General features: G+C 46.0%; 2 protein-coding genes and 1 pseudogene across 7 annotated transcripts in view; 1 reads left to right on the top strand and 2 right to left on the bottom strand.

Moving 5' to 3' along the window:
• The window catches only part of Tnip2 (TNFAIP3 interacting protein 2), a 47,920-nt gene that overhangs the window by 27,975 nt on the left and 3,690 nt on the right, over positions 1–16,255 (top strand). The window lies entirely within an intron of this gene.
• LOC143406363 (presequence protease, mitochondrial-like) lies at positions 787–12,373 on the bottom strand (annotated as a pseudogene).
• Positions 10,263–16,255, bottom strand: part of Fam193a (family with sequence similarity 193 member A) — a 148,401-nt gene continuing 142,408 nt past the window's right edge. For 4 of the 6 annotated variants that reach the window (XM_076864561.1, XM_076864562.1, XM_076864563.1 and 1 more), the window contains one exon: positions 10,263–12,752. In XM_076864561.1, coding sequence (XP_076720676.1) covers positions 12,659–12,752 — 94 coding nt within the window. In that variant the 3' untranslated portion in view covers positions 10,263–12,658. Of the gene's footprint in view, positions 12,753–12,843; positions 14,932–16,255 lie in introns of all 6 variants that reach the window. The other 2 variants (XR_013092156.1, XR_013092157.1) reach the window with 2 other exon arrangements.

Below are 16,255 nucleotides of genomic sequence, written 5' to 3'. Positions count from 1 at the left end.
TACTTTTTTTTTTTTTTAGCTCAGAGTTGCCTTTTAGTTTTAACATAAATGTTCTAGGATTAGTACATTTTAAAATTCTAATTTGTATTGGCATTTAATGCATGATTATTTCAATTTCTTCAGGTCACCATGCTTCCCCTTTTTTTAAAAAAATATTTTAGTTTTTGGTGGACACAACATCTTTATTTTATTTGTATGTAGTGTTGAGGATCGAACCCAGCGCCCGGCGCATGCCAGGTGTGGCTACCGCTTAAGCCACATCCCCAGCCCATGCTTCCCTCTTTAAGACAGGTCTTGTTCAACTTGCCAGTTAATACCTTTGGCCAAATTATTATTTTTTAAAAGAGAATTTTTAATATTTATTTTTTTAGTTTTTGGCGGACACAACATCTTTGTTTGTATGTGGTGCTGAGGATCGAACCCGGGCCGCACGCATGCCAGGCGAGCGCGCTACCGCTTGAACCACATCCCCAGCCCTGACCAAATTATTTTTTAAAGATTTTTTTTTTTTTTTTGGTTAGAAACAATACCTTTATTTTATTTATTTTTATGTGGTGCTGAGGATTGAACCCAGGGCCTTGTGCATGCTAGGTGAGCGCTCTACCACTGAGACACAACCCCAGCCCTGACCAAATTTCAAGAATGACATAATTGCGATTTTTGGAAAAAGTAGTAACACTTATGATCTTCCAAGCTAAATTTGTCTCAGAGCTTTAATTTTTAAGAACCTATACATATGTAGGTTCAATTTAGTTCCAGAGTATGGTCAAAAATACTTATGACCAGTTATCTTATTATCCATGGGAGGTCCATAGCAATTTTTGCATTCCCTGGTCCAAGCATAGCGAATCCACATGTGTGCTTCCCAGTGCAAAGGTACTTCGTGCTCACAGCAGCCAGGATGTCATGGGTGCCAGTGAAGAGCTGCTCCCTGTGTGCCTGTTTTATCTCATCAGAAAGGCTGTGCAAGAAGTGGGCCATTCCTTTGTCTGGAAGCAGCATCTACAGTGGAGAAGACAGACAGTTTGGCTTCACTGATGTTCTGCTTTATGGATGTTCCAGACTTAGCACAGTCGACAGCCTTCCCAAAACACTGAAGTGTTTCTATTGGATTTGGATTCCTGTTTAGAGTGGAAATTCCAACCTGGCTGAGTTGAGCACTTCCCCACAAACACCTGCTTTTTCTCAATTTCTGTATGCAAGAACTTAGCAGCCATCAAACATGCAAGGATCTTCAGACTAGCGTGATCTGGATCTGTGAAGGGGATGATCATGGCACACTTATCCACATAATCCATGTACGTATTTCCGCAACAGGAAATACACATTCATCTGGCAGGCTTCGACAGTGATCAGCTTTCTTATGATCTGGAAGCCATTCATATGTGCACTTCTACCAGAGCCACTGTGTGTAGGTTTCTCAGCCATGTGTGGAGGAGCAGTGTTCACTGAACATCTCATATTATCAGTCTAATTGATGTTTCTTTCTCAGGATTGGTTTGATGTCTGTCATTTCAAAAATTCTCTTCATCCACCTCACCTAATCCATGCCCCTGAAGGAAGAACTCCACACAAGGGTCTGGCTAGTTCTGAAGAATGTATACAGATGCCGGGAATCTGGAATCCTATTTGAGAATGGGTTTTAAGATGCTGTCTGTCATCTTAATTAACCCTTTGAAGCGTTCTCCGAAGCATGGATTGCTAAGTACTTCACAGGTACATCATGTCAGGAAGATTTTGCTTCAGGCAGAGATGGAAAAAGTACACCGTTTGTAGTATCCAGGTGTGACTGACCATGGAGCATGCAGGGAGAATGGTCATGCCTCCTTCTTTGGCTCTATCTGCTGAGCTTATTCTCTATAGTGGAGAATGGCACATCCCAGCTTGGTGAGGATGTTGCAAAAGAGAGGCACATGTACCCTCAGCTCCTCAGGAAGTGTGTTTAAAACTAGACAAGGCTCAGAAATACACCATGTTGTTGGTGGGCTGGGCACAATACTACACATGGATTTCTCCAGTTGTTAAGGCCATATCCAGCTTGATGAAAGGTATGGTGGGCTCAATGTCTCAGACTTTCAATGCTGGGAGATGGGAGGCATCTTGAGGTTTACTTTGCTGACTCCATAATTCTAAACCTTTTTCATAGATCTGCTGCTTGGCTTTCAGAGAGAGAGAGAGAGAGAGAGAGAGAGAGAGAGAGAGAGAGAGAGAGAGAAACTGACCTCCTGCTTTAGTTTTTCTGTTCCTATTTGCATTTCTCATGATACTTGTCATCAGGTTTCATCAAGGCAGTTTATGCTGATTATTCTTAAAATACTTTTTCTTAGAAAAATTTAGGATTTTCCTTAAGGCACTGCCTAAATTTAGCTGATTTCCCACCTGGAAAAGCTCCACAGGGTACCTATCATGATTCTAGCAGGAAGCTTTGTCAGGGCAAGTCCAAAGCTGGTAGACTGATGCTTTATTTGAATTTCAATTGTATAAAGTAAAGCTTCACTTCAAACCTCTTCTGCTGCAGTCTGGCTGGGCACAAATCATGAGCCACTGAAGCAGGAATAAACTTTATTTCTGAACTCCACCAGCACACTCCACACACGCTCCCCGGGAACTCTCCCGAACGCCACGCAGCTCCTCCAGGAACCAGCAACCAGAAATATCTCTCCTCTAGCACTTCCCCAACCAAATGGAACTCTCCGGGAGAGCTCAAGCGGAACTCAACGGGAACTCCGCCAGAACTCAAAAGTCATCATCTTAATGGCTCGCTAGCGTCACCTCTCAACCACTACTTCTGGCAAAAATGCCATACGTCATCCCGACTCGGCTGTGGCCCTCAACACTCTTCAAATCCTTTCTCAATTATTTCTCAACTGTTCTATCCACAAGGTCTCTGTCTGAATATCTTTCTTGGCAATCCCTTGGAGACTTATATTGAAGCAGGCCTCCCTTATGTAGCCATTATACCAGGGAGAAAAGTCTGTGCCAAGTCCAGATTCAATTAGGCTTTGTAAAAGGGGAACTTGGCCCAGCAATCAAGAGTGAAAACAGAGGCCTGGGATTGTGGCTCAGTGGTAGAGTGCTTGCCTAGCATGTGTCAGGCACTGGGTTTGATCCTCAGCACCACATAAAAATAAATAAAGTAAGTATTGTGTCCATCCAAAATAATAATAATAAAAAGAGTGAAGCCAGAAGATTTAATTTGAAGACTTCAAATATGTCAGTGACATCAGCAAGAGGAAACCAACACGGACCATTGTTTGTTTAGAGGTATCTGAAGCAAATGAATCTAGGCTGCACCCTGAATTTCCCCAGCTTGTCCCAGGTCTTCTGGGCTGGCACTGTGATATTTGGTTCAATTTTCTGAAATTCACCCAGAGCTCCTTCATGAATTTGTTGCAGATGCCGATCTGAGAATTACCCTAAGTGAAGAACTTAGCACTATTTAGGTGGTAGAGAGTAGCATGAAATGGTTTGAACTGCTCCCACATGAGTTTTGGGATGCACGAGGGATCACATCCAATGAGTGAGTGTGACCAGGGAAAGTTTGCTTGGAAGGTGCTGAGAAAATAATCCTCTCATTATCCGAAAAGTTCCCTAAAAATCAAGGGCATTTGGGGGTCACATGGATTCCTCTTGTTCTAGTCACTACTATCCTTCCTGCCTGTGAAGGCATTCATTAAAGTGGAAATGTTCAATATTTTGAAGAAAAGATCTCTGCATGGATTCTGTGGTTTTGAGAACCACAAAGGGCCATATGCTCAAGAACATGTGGAACACCAGTTCTCTCCACTGGAGGAGTGAGAAACTGCACACTCAACAGGTTGTCTTCCCTTGCCAGGTACAAACATCTGGTTCCTGTGTTGTCATGGCCGAGCTTTGTTGCAGTTAGGAACATCTTGAGAACAGACATTACCTGGTTTATGGTGAAGCTGTGCATCTTTTCTCTTCCTTTATACTGTGGAGCTCTCACAAGCTGGGTTACACTTTTACCTCTATACTTTGTGGTATGTAACCCTCCCACCCCAGCTGCTGTACCATATCCATACCCATTGCAGGGCCCAGATGTTATACTTTTCAAATTCTTTAATTTCCATTTGTTTTTTGTTTTGGAAGTAATTCCGTTTTATTTTTTCTTTCTCCTTTTTGGTGGTATTGGGTTTTGAACCTGGGATGCTTAATCTCTGAGCTACCTTCCCAGTCCTTTTATTTTTTTGGTGGTAGTAGTGGGGATTGAACCAGGGCCTTGTGCATGCAAAGCAAGCAGTTTACCAACTGAGCTATATCCCCAGCACCCCCAGCCCTTTTTATTTTGAGACAAGGTCTTGCTAAGTTGTTTAGAGCCTTGCTAAATTGCTGAGGCTGGCCTCAAACCTGTGATCCTCCTGCCTCAGCTTTGAGTTGCTGAGATTACAGGGGTAAGTCACTGCACCCGGCCATTGCTTATGTCTTTAATCATGGTTTCCTTTAGTTCTGTGAATATATTTATATTGGCTATTTAGAAGTCTTGTGATAAAATTTGACATCCACTCTTCCATAGTGCCCATTTTCTTAATTTTCTTTTCCACCAGTGTATGGGTCAAATTTTTCTATTCCTTTGCATGCTTTACATTTCCTTCCCATTAGTCACTTCTAGTCACTAGTAGCCTTCTTGGGTATCAGGTCGACTGTCAAGGTATCACAATGCATGTGTTCAAATAACTCATATCACTTAATAGTGGCTCCAAAACACAAGAATAGCAACACTGGTGCTTTGGATGTACCAAACAGAAGTTGTAAAATGCTTTAAGAGGTTTGAGTTTTCAAAAGGAAGAAAAAAATTACATATTCAGAGCATGGTAAGTGCTTAGTTACTATGGAAAAGGTGTTTAGGGTTTGCCATGATGCCTACCCAAGGTTTCTAAAGTGTACCCCTGCTGGGATGTCAGCAATTCTGCGTAAGTCTCTCACATTTATCCAGTTATTTTAGTGGGATCATTTAAACCCTCTCTTGCTCCTCAGGGTGTCTCCAGTTATCCAGGACCACAGTGATTTTTGTAGAGTTCTCTTTTCCTGATCACATCTGGCTGTTAAACCACTATTGTTGCAACTCATTGCTCTGTTATTTTCTATAATGCCCTGGGACATAAATGTTTCTACAAATTCAATCAAATTCCAACTCCTCTGCAAGACTAGTTTTGAGGTCATTGCTTGCTATGGTTTGCATTTGCAGTGTCCTCAAAGGCTTGGTCTCCAATGTAGCAGTGTTCAGAGGTGGGGCTTTTATTGGCTCATGAGGGCTCTGACCACATCAGTGGATTAATCCATTGACAGCTGAATAGACACTGGGAGGTGGAGAAATTGGAGGTGGATCATGGCTGTTAGAAGGTGGTTACTGGGGGTTTGCTGTGGAAGGATTTTTTTTTTTTTAGTCCCTAGACCCTTTTTCTTTCTTACTCTGGCTGCCTTGAGGTGAGCATATTCCCCCCACCATGCTCTTCTGCCATGATATTCTGTCTCACCTCATGCCCAAAGCAATGGGGCTGGCTGACCATGGACTGAAACCTCTGGAACCATGATCCTCCTTTAATTTGTCGTCCTCAGGCATCTGTCATAGTGAACAGCTCATTAACAAACTGTTGGCACTACTACAGCCCCAGTGCCCACGGTGAGTGCAGCCTTCAGTATTCTCAAGGGTGCTTTTTTTTTGGTCTTGAGCCTTTTATTCTCTGCTGCAGGTGAAGCCAGTGTCTGTGGGAAGAGAGAAAGAACTATCCATTTTACATAAGGCCTGTTTCTCTACCCAGGACTCAAGCTGAGGGTAGGATTGAGAGCAAGTTTCTGCATAGGAGCAGAACAGGGATTGAGAGGCTGCCTGTCCAACACTGGGTTTTTACTTAGAGCAGATGCCCAATGTAACTGAAAGCAGCATAAAGCTTGGCAACTCTGCCTTCATTTTGTTTCCTTTGTCACCTAGTCAGCTCTGCATGTAGGCATGTTAATTATTTAGTGTGTTCATCTATAGATCAGTAATACAAAGTTTACTAGCCTTAAGTTCACCACCATAGATCTTGTCCTCCCTTCAAGACAAGATTTGCAGGGGCATCGATGATTAGCTTTTACAGCATTCAGTTCCAGGTCTTCAGGTGTTGTCCAGCTTCTTCCAGGGGCAGTGGAAGTAGAACAGTGGAAGCCTTGCAGACAGGTCGCCCTGTGATGAGACTGCTTCCCTAGAGGAACGATCATTTCATGGGAACTCATTTGTCCTGTCCTAGGATCCCAGGTCTGACAGACAGACCAGTGGAAATTGACCTCAAGATAATAAGAGCTTTTTAGAACGATCAACTGACCACATGTGACCAAGATTGCTTAGAGGAAGAACAGGGAAGGGGTGAACCTCCAGTTCCTGCCAGTGTTTGAACTCACTTTGCCTTCCCAATATGGCTACAGTGATTTAAGTTCTTTTCCCACTTTTCACTATCACCTCTTCTGTTTGGTGTTTTAGGTGAGTGACAGGACCTGGTTTGTTGGGACCACTGGCTCAGGAATTGGGTAACAGAAGCTGAGGATCGGGAGTAGCCCTTTCTTCTTGACTGGACTTTCTTGGCCTGGGACCACTGTCTCATAAGCCAGGGCAACTGTGATTAGGGCCATGTTCTGGGTGTGGTCTCCTTGAGTGGGGCTGGGTGGCAGTGGAGAGTCCCACCTCTTAACCTCAGCAACAGGTGGCTGAAGGCAGGATGGACAATGCCCTTGTGCTCCTTGTTGGAGAAAGAACTATCTTGGGAGGTGGCAGGAGGACCATGATCTTGGCCATAGCAATCTGTTGTGGAGATTTGCCTTGCTGGCTGGCAAGAAGGACAAGAAAAATCTTACTTCAAATACCACTTGACCACTTGTCTTAAAAGTATTTTTTAGTTGTTGATGGACTTTTATTTATATATGGTGCCGAGAATTGAACCCAGTGCCTCACACATACTAGGCAAGTGCTCTCCCACTGAGCTACAACTCCAACTCCACTCATCTTTCTTATCAACTTTTTTATAGTTATCCTTGGATGGATGTTTCTTTATTTGCAGTTTGCTTTTAAGACCATTTACAGAGGCGTTGAGTTATTGTCATTGTTTTTTTTTTTTTTTTTTTTTTGTAGTGCTGATGATGGGAACCCAGCATCTCATGCATACTAGCAAGCACTCTACCATTGAGCCATACCACCAGCCCTCTAATGTTTATTTACTGATTTTAACTATTTAACATTTTTATTTTTTGGTAGTACTAAGGATTGAGCCCAGGGGTAATGTACCATTTAGCTACATCAAGAGCCCCTTGTTTTTATTTTCCATTTTGAGATAAGGTCTTAAGTTGCCCAGGCGGCCTTGAACTTGGGACCCTCCTGCCTTAGTCTCCCAAGTCACTGGGACTACAGACTTGCCAATGCGCCTAGCAAGTGCATTCTTTGGATAACTTATCACCAGTCACACTAAGTAGCAGGTCAGCAGAACTCATGTTGTCAGTCTGAAGTGGATCTCCCCACCTTCATTTCTGGAGTTATGCTCTATATACAGAATCTGAGCTTGACAGGTTTTTGTTTTGGTTTTATCCTTCAGTGCTTTAAATGTCATTTTCTTCTCTAACTTTCATGATTTCTGTTAAGACTGCTAATCCATACTTTGCAATGTGCCTTAAAAAAAAAAAAAAAAAAAAGACAGGGTTTTTGCTATGTTGCCCAGGTTGTCTTCCAACTCCTAGGCTCAAGTGATCCTCTCATCTCAGCCTCCCAAGTTTACTGGGACCACAGGCACATGATAGTTTCTCTACCTATTTTTGAGATTTTTCATGAACCATTGCTTTCAGCATTTTGAACATGATTTTCTAGGACTCTGGTTCTTTGGTTTCCAATGTATTGGTGGTTGTATCTGTCTTGCATGCACAAGGCCCTAGGTTCCTATCTCTTATACTTCCATTTCTTTTTCTTTTTTTTTTTTTTTTGGTACAGAGGACTGAACCCAGGGCTGCTTGACCACTGAGCCACATCCCCAGCTCCTTTTAAAAATTTTATTTAGAGACAGGGTCTTAAGAGTTGCTTAGGGCCTAAGTTGAGACTGGCTTTGAACTTGTGATCTTTTTGCCTTAGCCTCCTGAGCTACTGGAATTACGGGTGTGGGCCCTTGCACTCAGTTTGTCCCCTACCTCTTTTAGGACTCCAGTTCCACAGATGGCAAACCACATTTTTTACTTCATATGCATTTTCCACATATGTGTATACACAAATATGTGATATAGACACATGCACACAACATCAAGTGCAGACTTCATATTTGCTATTAATTCTGTTCAGGATACACACCATTTCAGCTCATGTTGTTACTGTTGTTTGGCAGTACTGCCTTGTGCACGCTGGCTTTTTGTCTTTTTTGGTTTTTACGTGTATTCCTTCACCTTGTTTATACTGAGAACATTTAAGACTTATAACGGTCCTTTTACGTTTCTTATTTTGGCAGAGCCTGGTTGCTTCTGACCATGTGCCCGTGTGTGGCTTGCACTTGGCTGAGGTGGGAAGTTCCTATATTTCTTTAGAGAATGCTGGGCTTTGTTCTATCAGCTAGGAAGTTGCGTGGGGTCAGTTGGATTCCTCTGAGGCAGCTAATAAGCACGTTTCCAGTGCCTCACTACCTGCCTCCACTTCGCCCAGTTCAAACATCAGGTATGAACACCTTGTTGCTTTTTGGAGACTCCGTGCTTAGATTTATGCAACCTGTGCACAGATGAGAACTGAGCCAAGGAACAGGGGACTCTCAGCAGATCTCATCTCCAAACCTCTATGTACAAGCCCCTCCTGCCTGGAACTCTGACCCAAATCCCAGTTATTGTGGCCTCCTCAAACTCTGGTCTTTCCTCTGTTCAACAATGCTGCTGGGTTCCTGTCTCAGTATTGGGACCTGGAAGCTGCCTCTAGGCAAAGAGCTGGTTGCCTAAGGGCTTACCTGTCTTGCCTTCTCTTAAGGACTACTATCCTGAGCTGTTGGCATGGCATCGTCTGTGTGAAAGAGGACAGTTTCCATAGCAATTGGTCCCTCTTATGTCCCTCCATTCACTCATCCTGGAACCTAATGTATTTGCCACCAAGAACTATCTGGAGGCTCCTGGTTACACAGGTGTCTCCTGACCCGCTCAGCCACAGGTGTGCTTGCAAGAAGTTACTGATAATTCCTATTGCCTTGACTCTCCTTGTGTAGTTCATGATGCCCACTCCTGAATGCTTGCTTATTCTTGCATTTCAGTAGTGGGTCCAAAATAATGCTACTGACTGTAGATGAAGAGCCAGAACTTGAGGCACTTTCACCTGTCATCCTGGATGATGACATGGTAAGTTTTTGTTGTTAACAGAGAACTAGCCAGGTATGGTGGTGTACACTTGTAATCCCAGTGACTTTGGAGGCTGAGGCAGGAGATTGCAAGTTCAAGGCCAGTATTTGCAATTCAGTGAGAACTGTTTCTTTAAAAAAAAAAAGGGGGGGGGGAGCCGGGGACACAGCTCAGTGGTACAATGTTCCTGGGTTCAACTCTAGCACTACCAAAAAAAAAAAAAAAGTCAATTTTTTACTACTCCCTTTTATAAATATATTGTTAGACATAGTGGTGCACATTCTCCCACTTGGGAGGATCACTTTTGTCCATGAGTTGAAGATCAGCCTGGGCAACACAGAAGAGCTAGGGATGTAGCTGATGCCACTCAGAGTTCGAGCAGTTGACTAGCATGCTCAAGGTCCTGTGTTCAATCCCTAGTATAAAAACAACCAAACAATAAAAACCGCCTCCCCAAATTAACAAAAAAGCAGTAATCTTTTCTGGTATCATTAAATTCATTTTGATTTTAATTTTTGTTGTTGACATTGTCTTCTGAGACAGGATCTATGTTGCCAGGCTGGTCTTGAATTTCTGGGCTCAAGGGATCCTTGGCCTCAGCCTCCTGAGTGCTAGGACCTCAGGTGTCACTGACCTGGCTCGTTTCGTTTTAATGGAATGAGAATGAAAGTTAAAAAGTTCAATAAAAATTTTTCCACTGGTAGGGTCTTTTCTAGCTATTGTTATTTTATTTCATTTCATGATTAGTGATATTGTGGGAAGAGTCAAAAACATCAGGCTACCCAGTGGGGACTGATCTCATCAAGAACAGGTACAGACTTAGGCCTGGGCTCTGATGAGGACAGCAACACTGGGGCTGTCTGCAGTTGCCCTAGGCAGCATACACACCTTGGGTCTTAGTCCCCCATATATATATATGGCACAATGGGTGGGACAGATCACCAGACCATGCTGTGTCATGGAAGGACTGTCCTCAGGAGCCCTCCTCCCTCTCCTCTGTCCCCTCAAGTTGGTTCCATCCTCTACTTCTTTTTGTTCCTGAGGATAAGCACTGTTGAGCAGTACCCTTTTGAAGAAAAACCCAAAGAACCAAGTAGACGGTCTTGAAGGGTGAGTGACCTCCAGGGAAATGGGACAGTTGTTCCTGGTGGAGGAACAGCAGGGAAGGGCCAGGAAGTCTGAGGGCTCCGGGAACAGATGTTGGTGGGCAGGCTGAAGGCTGGTGAAATGGGAACAGGGGAGGCTGCAGTTGACTACTATACCTCAACGAATGCTCAGGAGTTGGGCTCAGGACTGGTATTTGAATTATCTCTAGGCCTCAGTGTGAGGGTCCTTGTTGGGGTACCCAGGAATCCCTTTATCACTCCTGCTCCCAACAGTTCCTGATATCACAGCTGGGGACCCTGTGGTTCTTCTTAGCAGCTGGCATGGCTCTACTGGACAGATGAGTAAGTTGAGGCCCAGAGGTGGGACTGGCTCCCAGCACAGCTTCAAGACTGTCCACAGGGAGAACAGGCCTGGGCAGGCAGGATTTAGGGTTTCCCACATGCGTACAGGCCCTAGCCCTTGGCCCCTACTCAGCCCCCACCTCAGCCAGGAGATGAAGCCAGCATCCCTGAGGGACTGCATCAGGGTCCCTGCCCTCTCAAGGGCACTTTCCTGCCGTGGTCACAGCCCAGCCTGTTTCTCCCTTCGCTGAACCATCCTATGAACAAAGGGATGTGCTGTTCTTCCTCCCACCTGGAAAAAATAAAACAAAATAAACAAAGGAAAACTCCCAATTTTGAACCTCCTCTGACTATCCACCCACTTCCTGGTGCAGTCCCCAGAATTGCCAGGACCTGCAGCCCCCCCAGCTGGCCCCGACCCTATTGCCCCACAAACCAGCTCCCTCTGGGCTGTCAAGTCACCTTGGGGCAGGAGCTTTGTAGCCAGCTCCTGGCTTTGTCGACCACAGCAGCCCTGCCTTGGCCTGCCTCTCCCAGCCCTCTGACCTCCAGATGCCAAGAGATTGGGAGACGAGGGAGCTACGCAGTGCTCTAGGAAGATATGGACGTTAGACAGCAACCAGGTGGCAGCTCCATGTGGGTGTTCTGCAAATTGCCTAAAGAGATCTCAGAAGAAAGGGACAAGCTGGGATTCCTTTTTTCATTTTAAATACTACTCACTTTGTTATCAATGTATATACCCAGTCGAATATAATTTATCATTTTAGTCTAGATCACAACCTTTCCAAAGTGTAGATGGGAACCTGCCTAAGGGCCACACGTGACCCTGCCCTGCTGACCCTCTGCTCTGTGCCGCAGGGGCCTCTGATCTCAATGAAGCTGCTGAGGATTAATCCAACATGCCCTTATCCCTCAGGTGAACTGCTGAGCCTGCCCACCCAGTCTTGTGGCTTCTTCGCATGTCCACGTGAAGCCGTGATGATCCAGTGGTTGTGTCTCCTGCTGAGTGCTCTGTCCTGGTGCTTGGGCCAGCCCAGCACATGGAGGTCCATGAGGGCACCAGGAGCCCTAAGCTGACATCAGCCCTGGCTCCTGGGGGGGACACATCACCCACTTGTCACTTCCCACCACGGCCACCCCCCCCAGCAGAAAGCAACCAGACTGGGTCTCCTGCTGTACTAATGTATTCCATCTTTCAAAAAGAAAGACATGATTTTAATATTACTTAACAATATGTTAAAAAGTAGCCAGGCAGGCCTCCGTGTCAGTACGGTCGCACGCTCTAGAACAGACGTGATGGTGTGAGTACTGGGTGGATTTCTTGTTTTTAACGTTCTCATTCTGCAAGGGGTCTTACACAAGCTGGCTACGAGTCAGGGGATCAAACACAAACAGCGCAACGTGTACACTTGGAAACAGTAGATCATGAAGAACGGAGGCCTGCCCGCCCAGCCCGCCTTGATGGGACGCAGGGCACATGGGAGCTGAGGGATGGCAACACCCAGCGGGACAGACGTCAGGACGGGTGCGATGCAGAGGCAACGGAGCACGCGGAGCACGCGTATGCTGCACTCGTCTCTGGCCATGGCCCACACCTCTGAGGCCGCGGTGGTGGGAGGAACTGGCGGGAACTACTGTTCCAATCCGACTGCACAGAGCTACAATCAAAGAAGTCTCACTCACAGACTACACGCACACGAGCTACAACGCGGGTCGAGCAGCAAGTTCTCGGTCTGGGTCTCAGGCTGCGGCGCCCCATCCTGCCGCGTCCTGGGTGGACATGGCAGCTCTGGGGGGCCGGCGAAAGGCTCAGCTCTTGAAGTGGCACAGCCCGGCCTCCTCCCGCGTGTCCCTCTTCATGTGGTCTTTGTTCAGTGGGCAGCAAAAGTGGCTTTTTTCAAGCTAAAGTTGGACCAGTTGATGGACAGTCTCTGTCGGGTCTGTCTAGCGGAGTCCAAGCAGAACCTGCAAAGACAAGAGGCTGATGAGGGAGGCAGCCCCCACCCAGGCTGGGGCCTGGCCAACCTTGTCAGCCCCAATCTTGCCAGAAACTCACTGGAGGTGGGTGTGAGTCAGGGAGTGGGATCTGAAGCCCAGGACTCCCTCCTTGCTCCGGAGAATGGGAGGCAGGGGCCCCATCTTCAGGACACTGACCACATGGCCTGTGTGGTCTCTGGTGCTTTTTGTTTTCCACCTCATGCTCCAGGAACAACCAGGGTTCCTTCAGAAAGCAGCTGGCTCCATATGGGGGAAGGCAGAGGCAGCACTGTTAAGGGATACAGGCCTCCTTCAGCTTCCTCACGGAAAGGTGCTCACTGGCTCATCTAAGAACAGCTGCCATTGGCTAGCACCCTGTCCTTCTTGATGTGGCTATGGCAAGGATAAGGACAAAGGGCTGGGAGGGTCACTGTTTCCTTAATCCAAAGGCTACTACTTCAGATACAGCTTGCTGGGGAGCAGGTGATAGTTTGGCAGCAGCTGGGCAGGGTGGGAGTGGGGTTTGCAACCGTGCTCCTCAGACAGACTGGCAGGGCTGATGGGAGGATGACGGGACTGGAAGATGTCTTGAGGCAGGACTCCAGGGTGGCAATTCTGGCACTGGTTGGCAGGGAGCGGGCTGTGTTAACACATGCCCTGCAGGCTCTCGTGTGTGGCCTAAGCTCCCCATGAGGACAGGAAAGAAGCCAGGCCAGCAGTCATGACAAGTGCACACCCTCCACAACAGCCCAACATCAGTGGGCAGCAGGTGAGCACAGCTGAACACCAGCAAAGTTCTATTCACACAAAGAGTAAAGTTCGTGCTTTGCATAATTTTCATGTGTCACAAAATTTTCATGTGGGGCTGGGGCTGGCACATAACCTAAACTAAGGACAATGCTGGGATCTCTGCCTGTCTTAACTTACTCAGGAATTCACACTGTCACGAGGACTCATGACAGCGAGACAGGGTTACAGCACTCTACCCTGCACTCCTGTCTCAGAGGACATGTCCCCTGCACAGACTCAGGCCAGCCTCTAGGCTCACTGTGCTCTGGTCCATAAACATTGCATACTAAACAGCTTTTGAGAAACTCTATACTTGGCCTCATTTCCCAGGCATCAAGAGCCAACTTCGTATTAAATGAAGTAAAGAACATTTTCTTTTGTTTAAAACCCTTGTGTAATTTTGCAGTTCTCATCATTCCAACTCTAACTTAGGTAGCAGATCTGAAAGTGAAACAGGAGAATGGTGGTGGTGTCTCTCATTCAATGGACAAATCAAATTTGCTTAAATTGTGGTTCAATCATTTAACTGTAGACATTTGTGTCTCCCCAACTGTGTGTTGCTGGCCACTGGTCTCTGCCCAGGTAGAGGGAAAGCTGAGGTCTACTAGGGAAGGGTGGTGCCATCTCTCAGAATCCAAGAATCCTTTTCCCTGGCCACAGCAGGTCAAGCCTTGTGTATGTGATGTAAACTTCTAAACTTTCTGGAAACTTCTACTTCTGCCTCTACTGTGTCTCCTTCAAATGGCAAGTGCTTCCAGACAGTCTCCATTAGTGTGATACCCCCCGCCCTCCAGCCATTCTGTTCTCTACATAGCAATTAGAATACCCAAAAAAAGAAATCATATCCTGGTTCAAAGCAAATCAATGAAAAACCCTAATCTAAGCCACACCAAGGCTTCCAATGGGTATCTAAATTCTGCGCTGTAAACCCAAGCTGTTCCCCAAGGACCCTGGGCCCGGTGAGACCAGACTGTACTGCCTCCCCATCAGGCCTGCATCAACTCTAGACTGCATGCCTGTACCAGGCACAAAAAATAGGCACACCAGGTCACTAGGATGCAGTGTGACCCAAGTGACTGCCCCAGTGCTGGCAACCCCAGTGCCCTGCTGTCCTCTCCCAGGGGTGCAGTCACTGTTCTGGCATTTGTGTGATTAGCCTCTCTCATAGCAGCTTGGTCGTGTGGGTTTGTGAGCTTCTAGAGATGGGAACGTCCTGGGTGGATGTCTTCTTAGTGCCTCTTCCACTCAGCACACTCTGTGAACTTCCTCCATGAGCCTGCCCATTCTGTTGCTGGATGAAGATGCTGCTCAGCTTGCTCTTGTGCTTCCTGGGGTGCGAGTCCAGGAGCCCCTTGAGGTGTAGAAGCTGTGGAGCTGCCTGTTGGGTCACGTGGGACATACACTTCAGTTTCACCAGATTCTGCCCTTTTTTTTGGTTTGTTTTGTACTGGGGCCTGAACTCAGGGGCACTTTAGCACTAAGTCACATCCTCAAGCCTCCTTTTTGCATTTTATTTAGAGACAGGGTCTCACTGAGTTGCTGAGGCTGGCTCTGAACTTGCAATCCTCCTACTTCAGCCTCCTGAGCTGCTGGGATTACTGCCGTGCACCACTGCGCCTGGCTGCCCAACTCTTTTCCCGAGTGATTTACTTAGTTTATACTCCTGGGAGCAGAGTAAGGATTTGCATGGCTCCAGGCTGCCCTCCCCCGCCCCCCACCAGAGATGGAGGCCACTCGCTGGCTGCAGTGATGAGGACATAGCACTTTCCTGGACAGGATGAGACATCCCTGTGCTTGCCTGACTGCATGTATGCTCTGGGAGCCTACTGGTTTCCAACGGGTTTGTCTTTTTTCTCTGTTCTGTAATGTTTATACTTCCTGATACCATTCCTTTAAGGCGAATCCTCAGCCTTTAAGTAGTATAATTTATCAGTGCTGGGGACTGAACCTCAGATTTGCACAATGCAAAGCACATGCTCTACCATTGGCTACAACCCGAGCCACTTCACATTCCATTCCATTTTGAGACTGGGTCTCACTTTGTCACCTAGGCTGACCTCAAACTCTTGGGCTCAAGCAGTTCTCCTGCCTCAGCTTCCTGAGTGGCTGGGTCTACAGGAACATACCACTGTGGTATTTTATGGTTTGTGTTTTTAAGAAATCTTTCCCTACTCTGACATCAGAAATATATTCACCTTTATTTTCTCAATTACAAATTAAGAGGTTTGCCCTTTTCTTTTCTTTTCTTTCCTTTTTTTTTTTTTGGTGCTACTGATCAAATCTAAGTCATCGCACATTCTAAGCACTCCATCTACCACTGAGCTACATCCCGTCAAAAGGTTTGCTTTTGACATTTAAAATTTTAAAACCACCCGGAGTTGACCTGAGCACCGTGTGGGGTAGGATTCCAATCTCTTGTTTTTCCCATTTGGGTAACTAACTACCATCTATGAATACTCCTTCATTTCCACAGCAACCTATTTTCACAGGGATGTTTCAAGGCTCCATATTCCCTATCAATTTTATCACAATGTTTTAAAAGCCAAGTCTTTCCAAGTCTTTATGCTCTGCAGGAAAAGTGGTCTTTCTTGTCCCTGTTCTATTCCTCCATTTTTTTGGGGGGGATAAAATGAAACACATATAGAAGGGTAAACAAAACAAATACATAATAAAGAATAAGTACAAAACAAACACTGTACATC

Source organism: Callospermophilus lateralis, chromosome 8 (genome assembly GCF_048772815.1).
Source record: "Callospermophilus lateralis isolate mCalLat2 chromosome 8, mCalLat2.hap1, whole genome shotgun sequence".
Classification (NCBI taxonomy): Eukaryota; Metazoa; Chordata; class Mammalia; order Rodentia; family Sciuridae; genus Callospermophilus; species Callospermophilus lateralis.
Note: the sequence above shows the minus strand (reverse complement) of the source record. Positions and strands in the feature narration are given on the sequence as shown.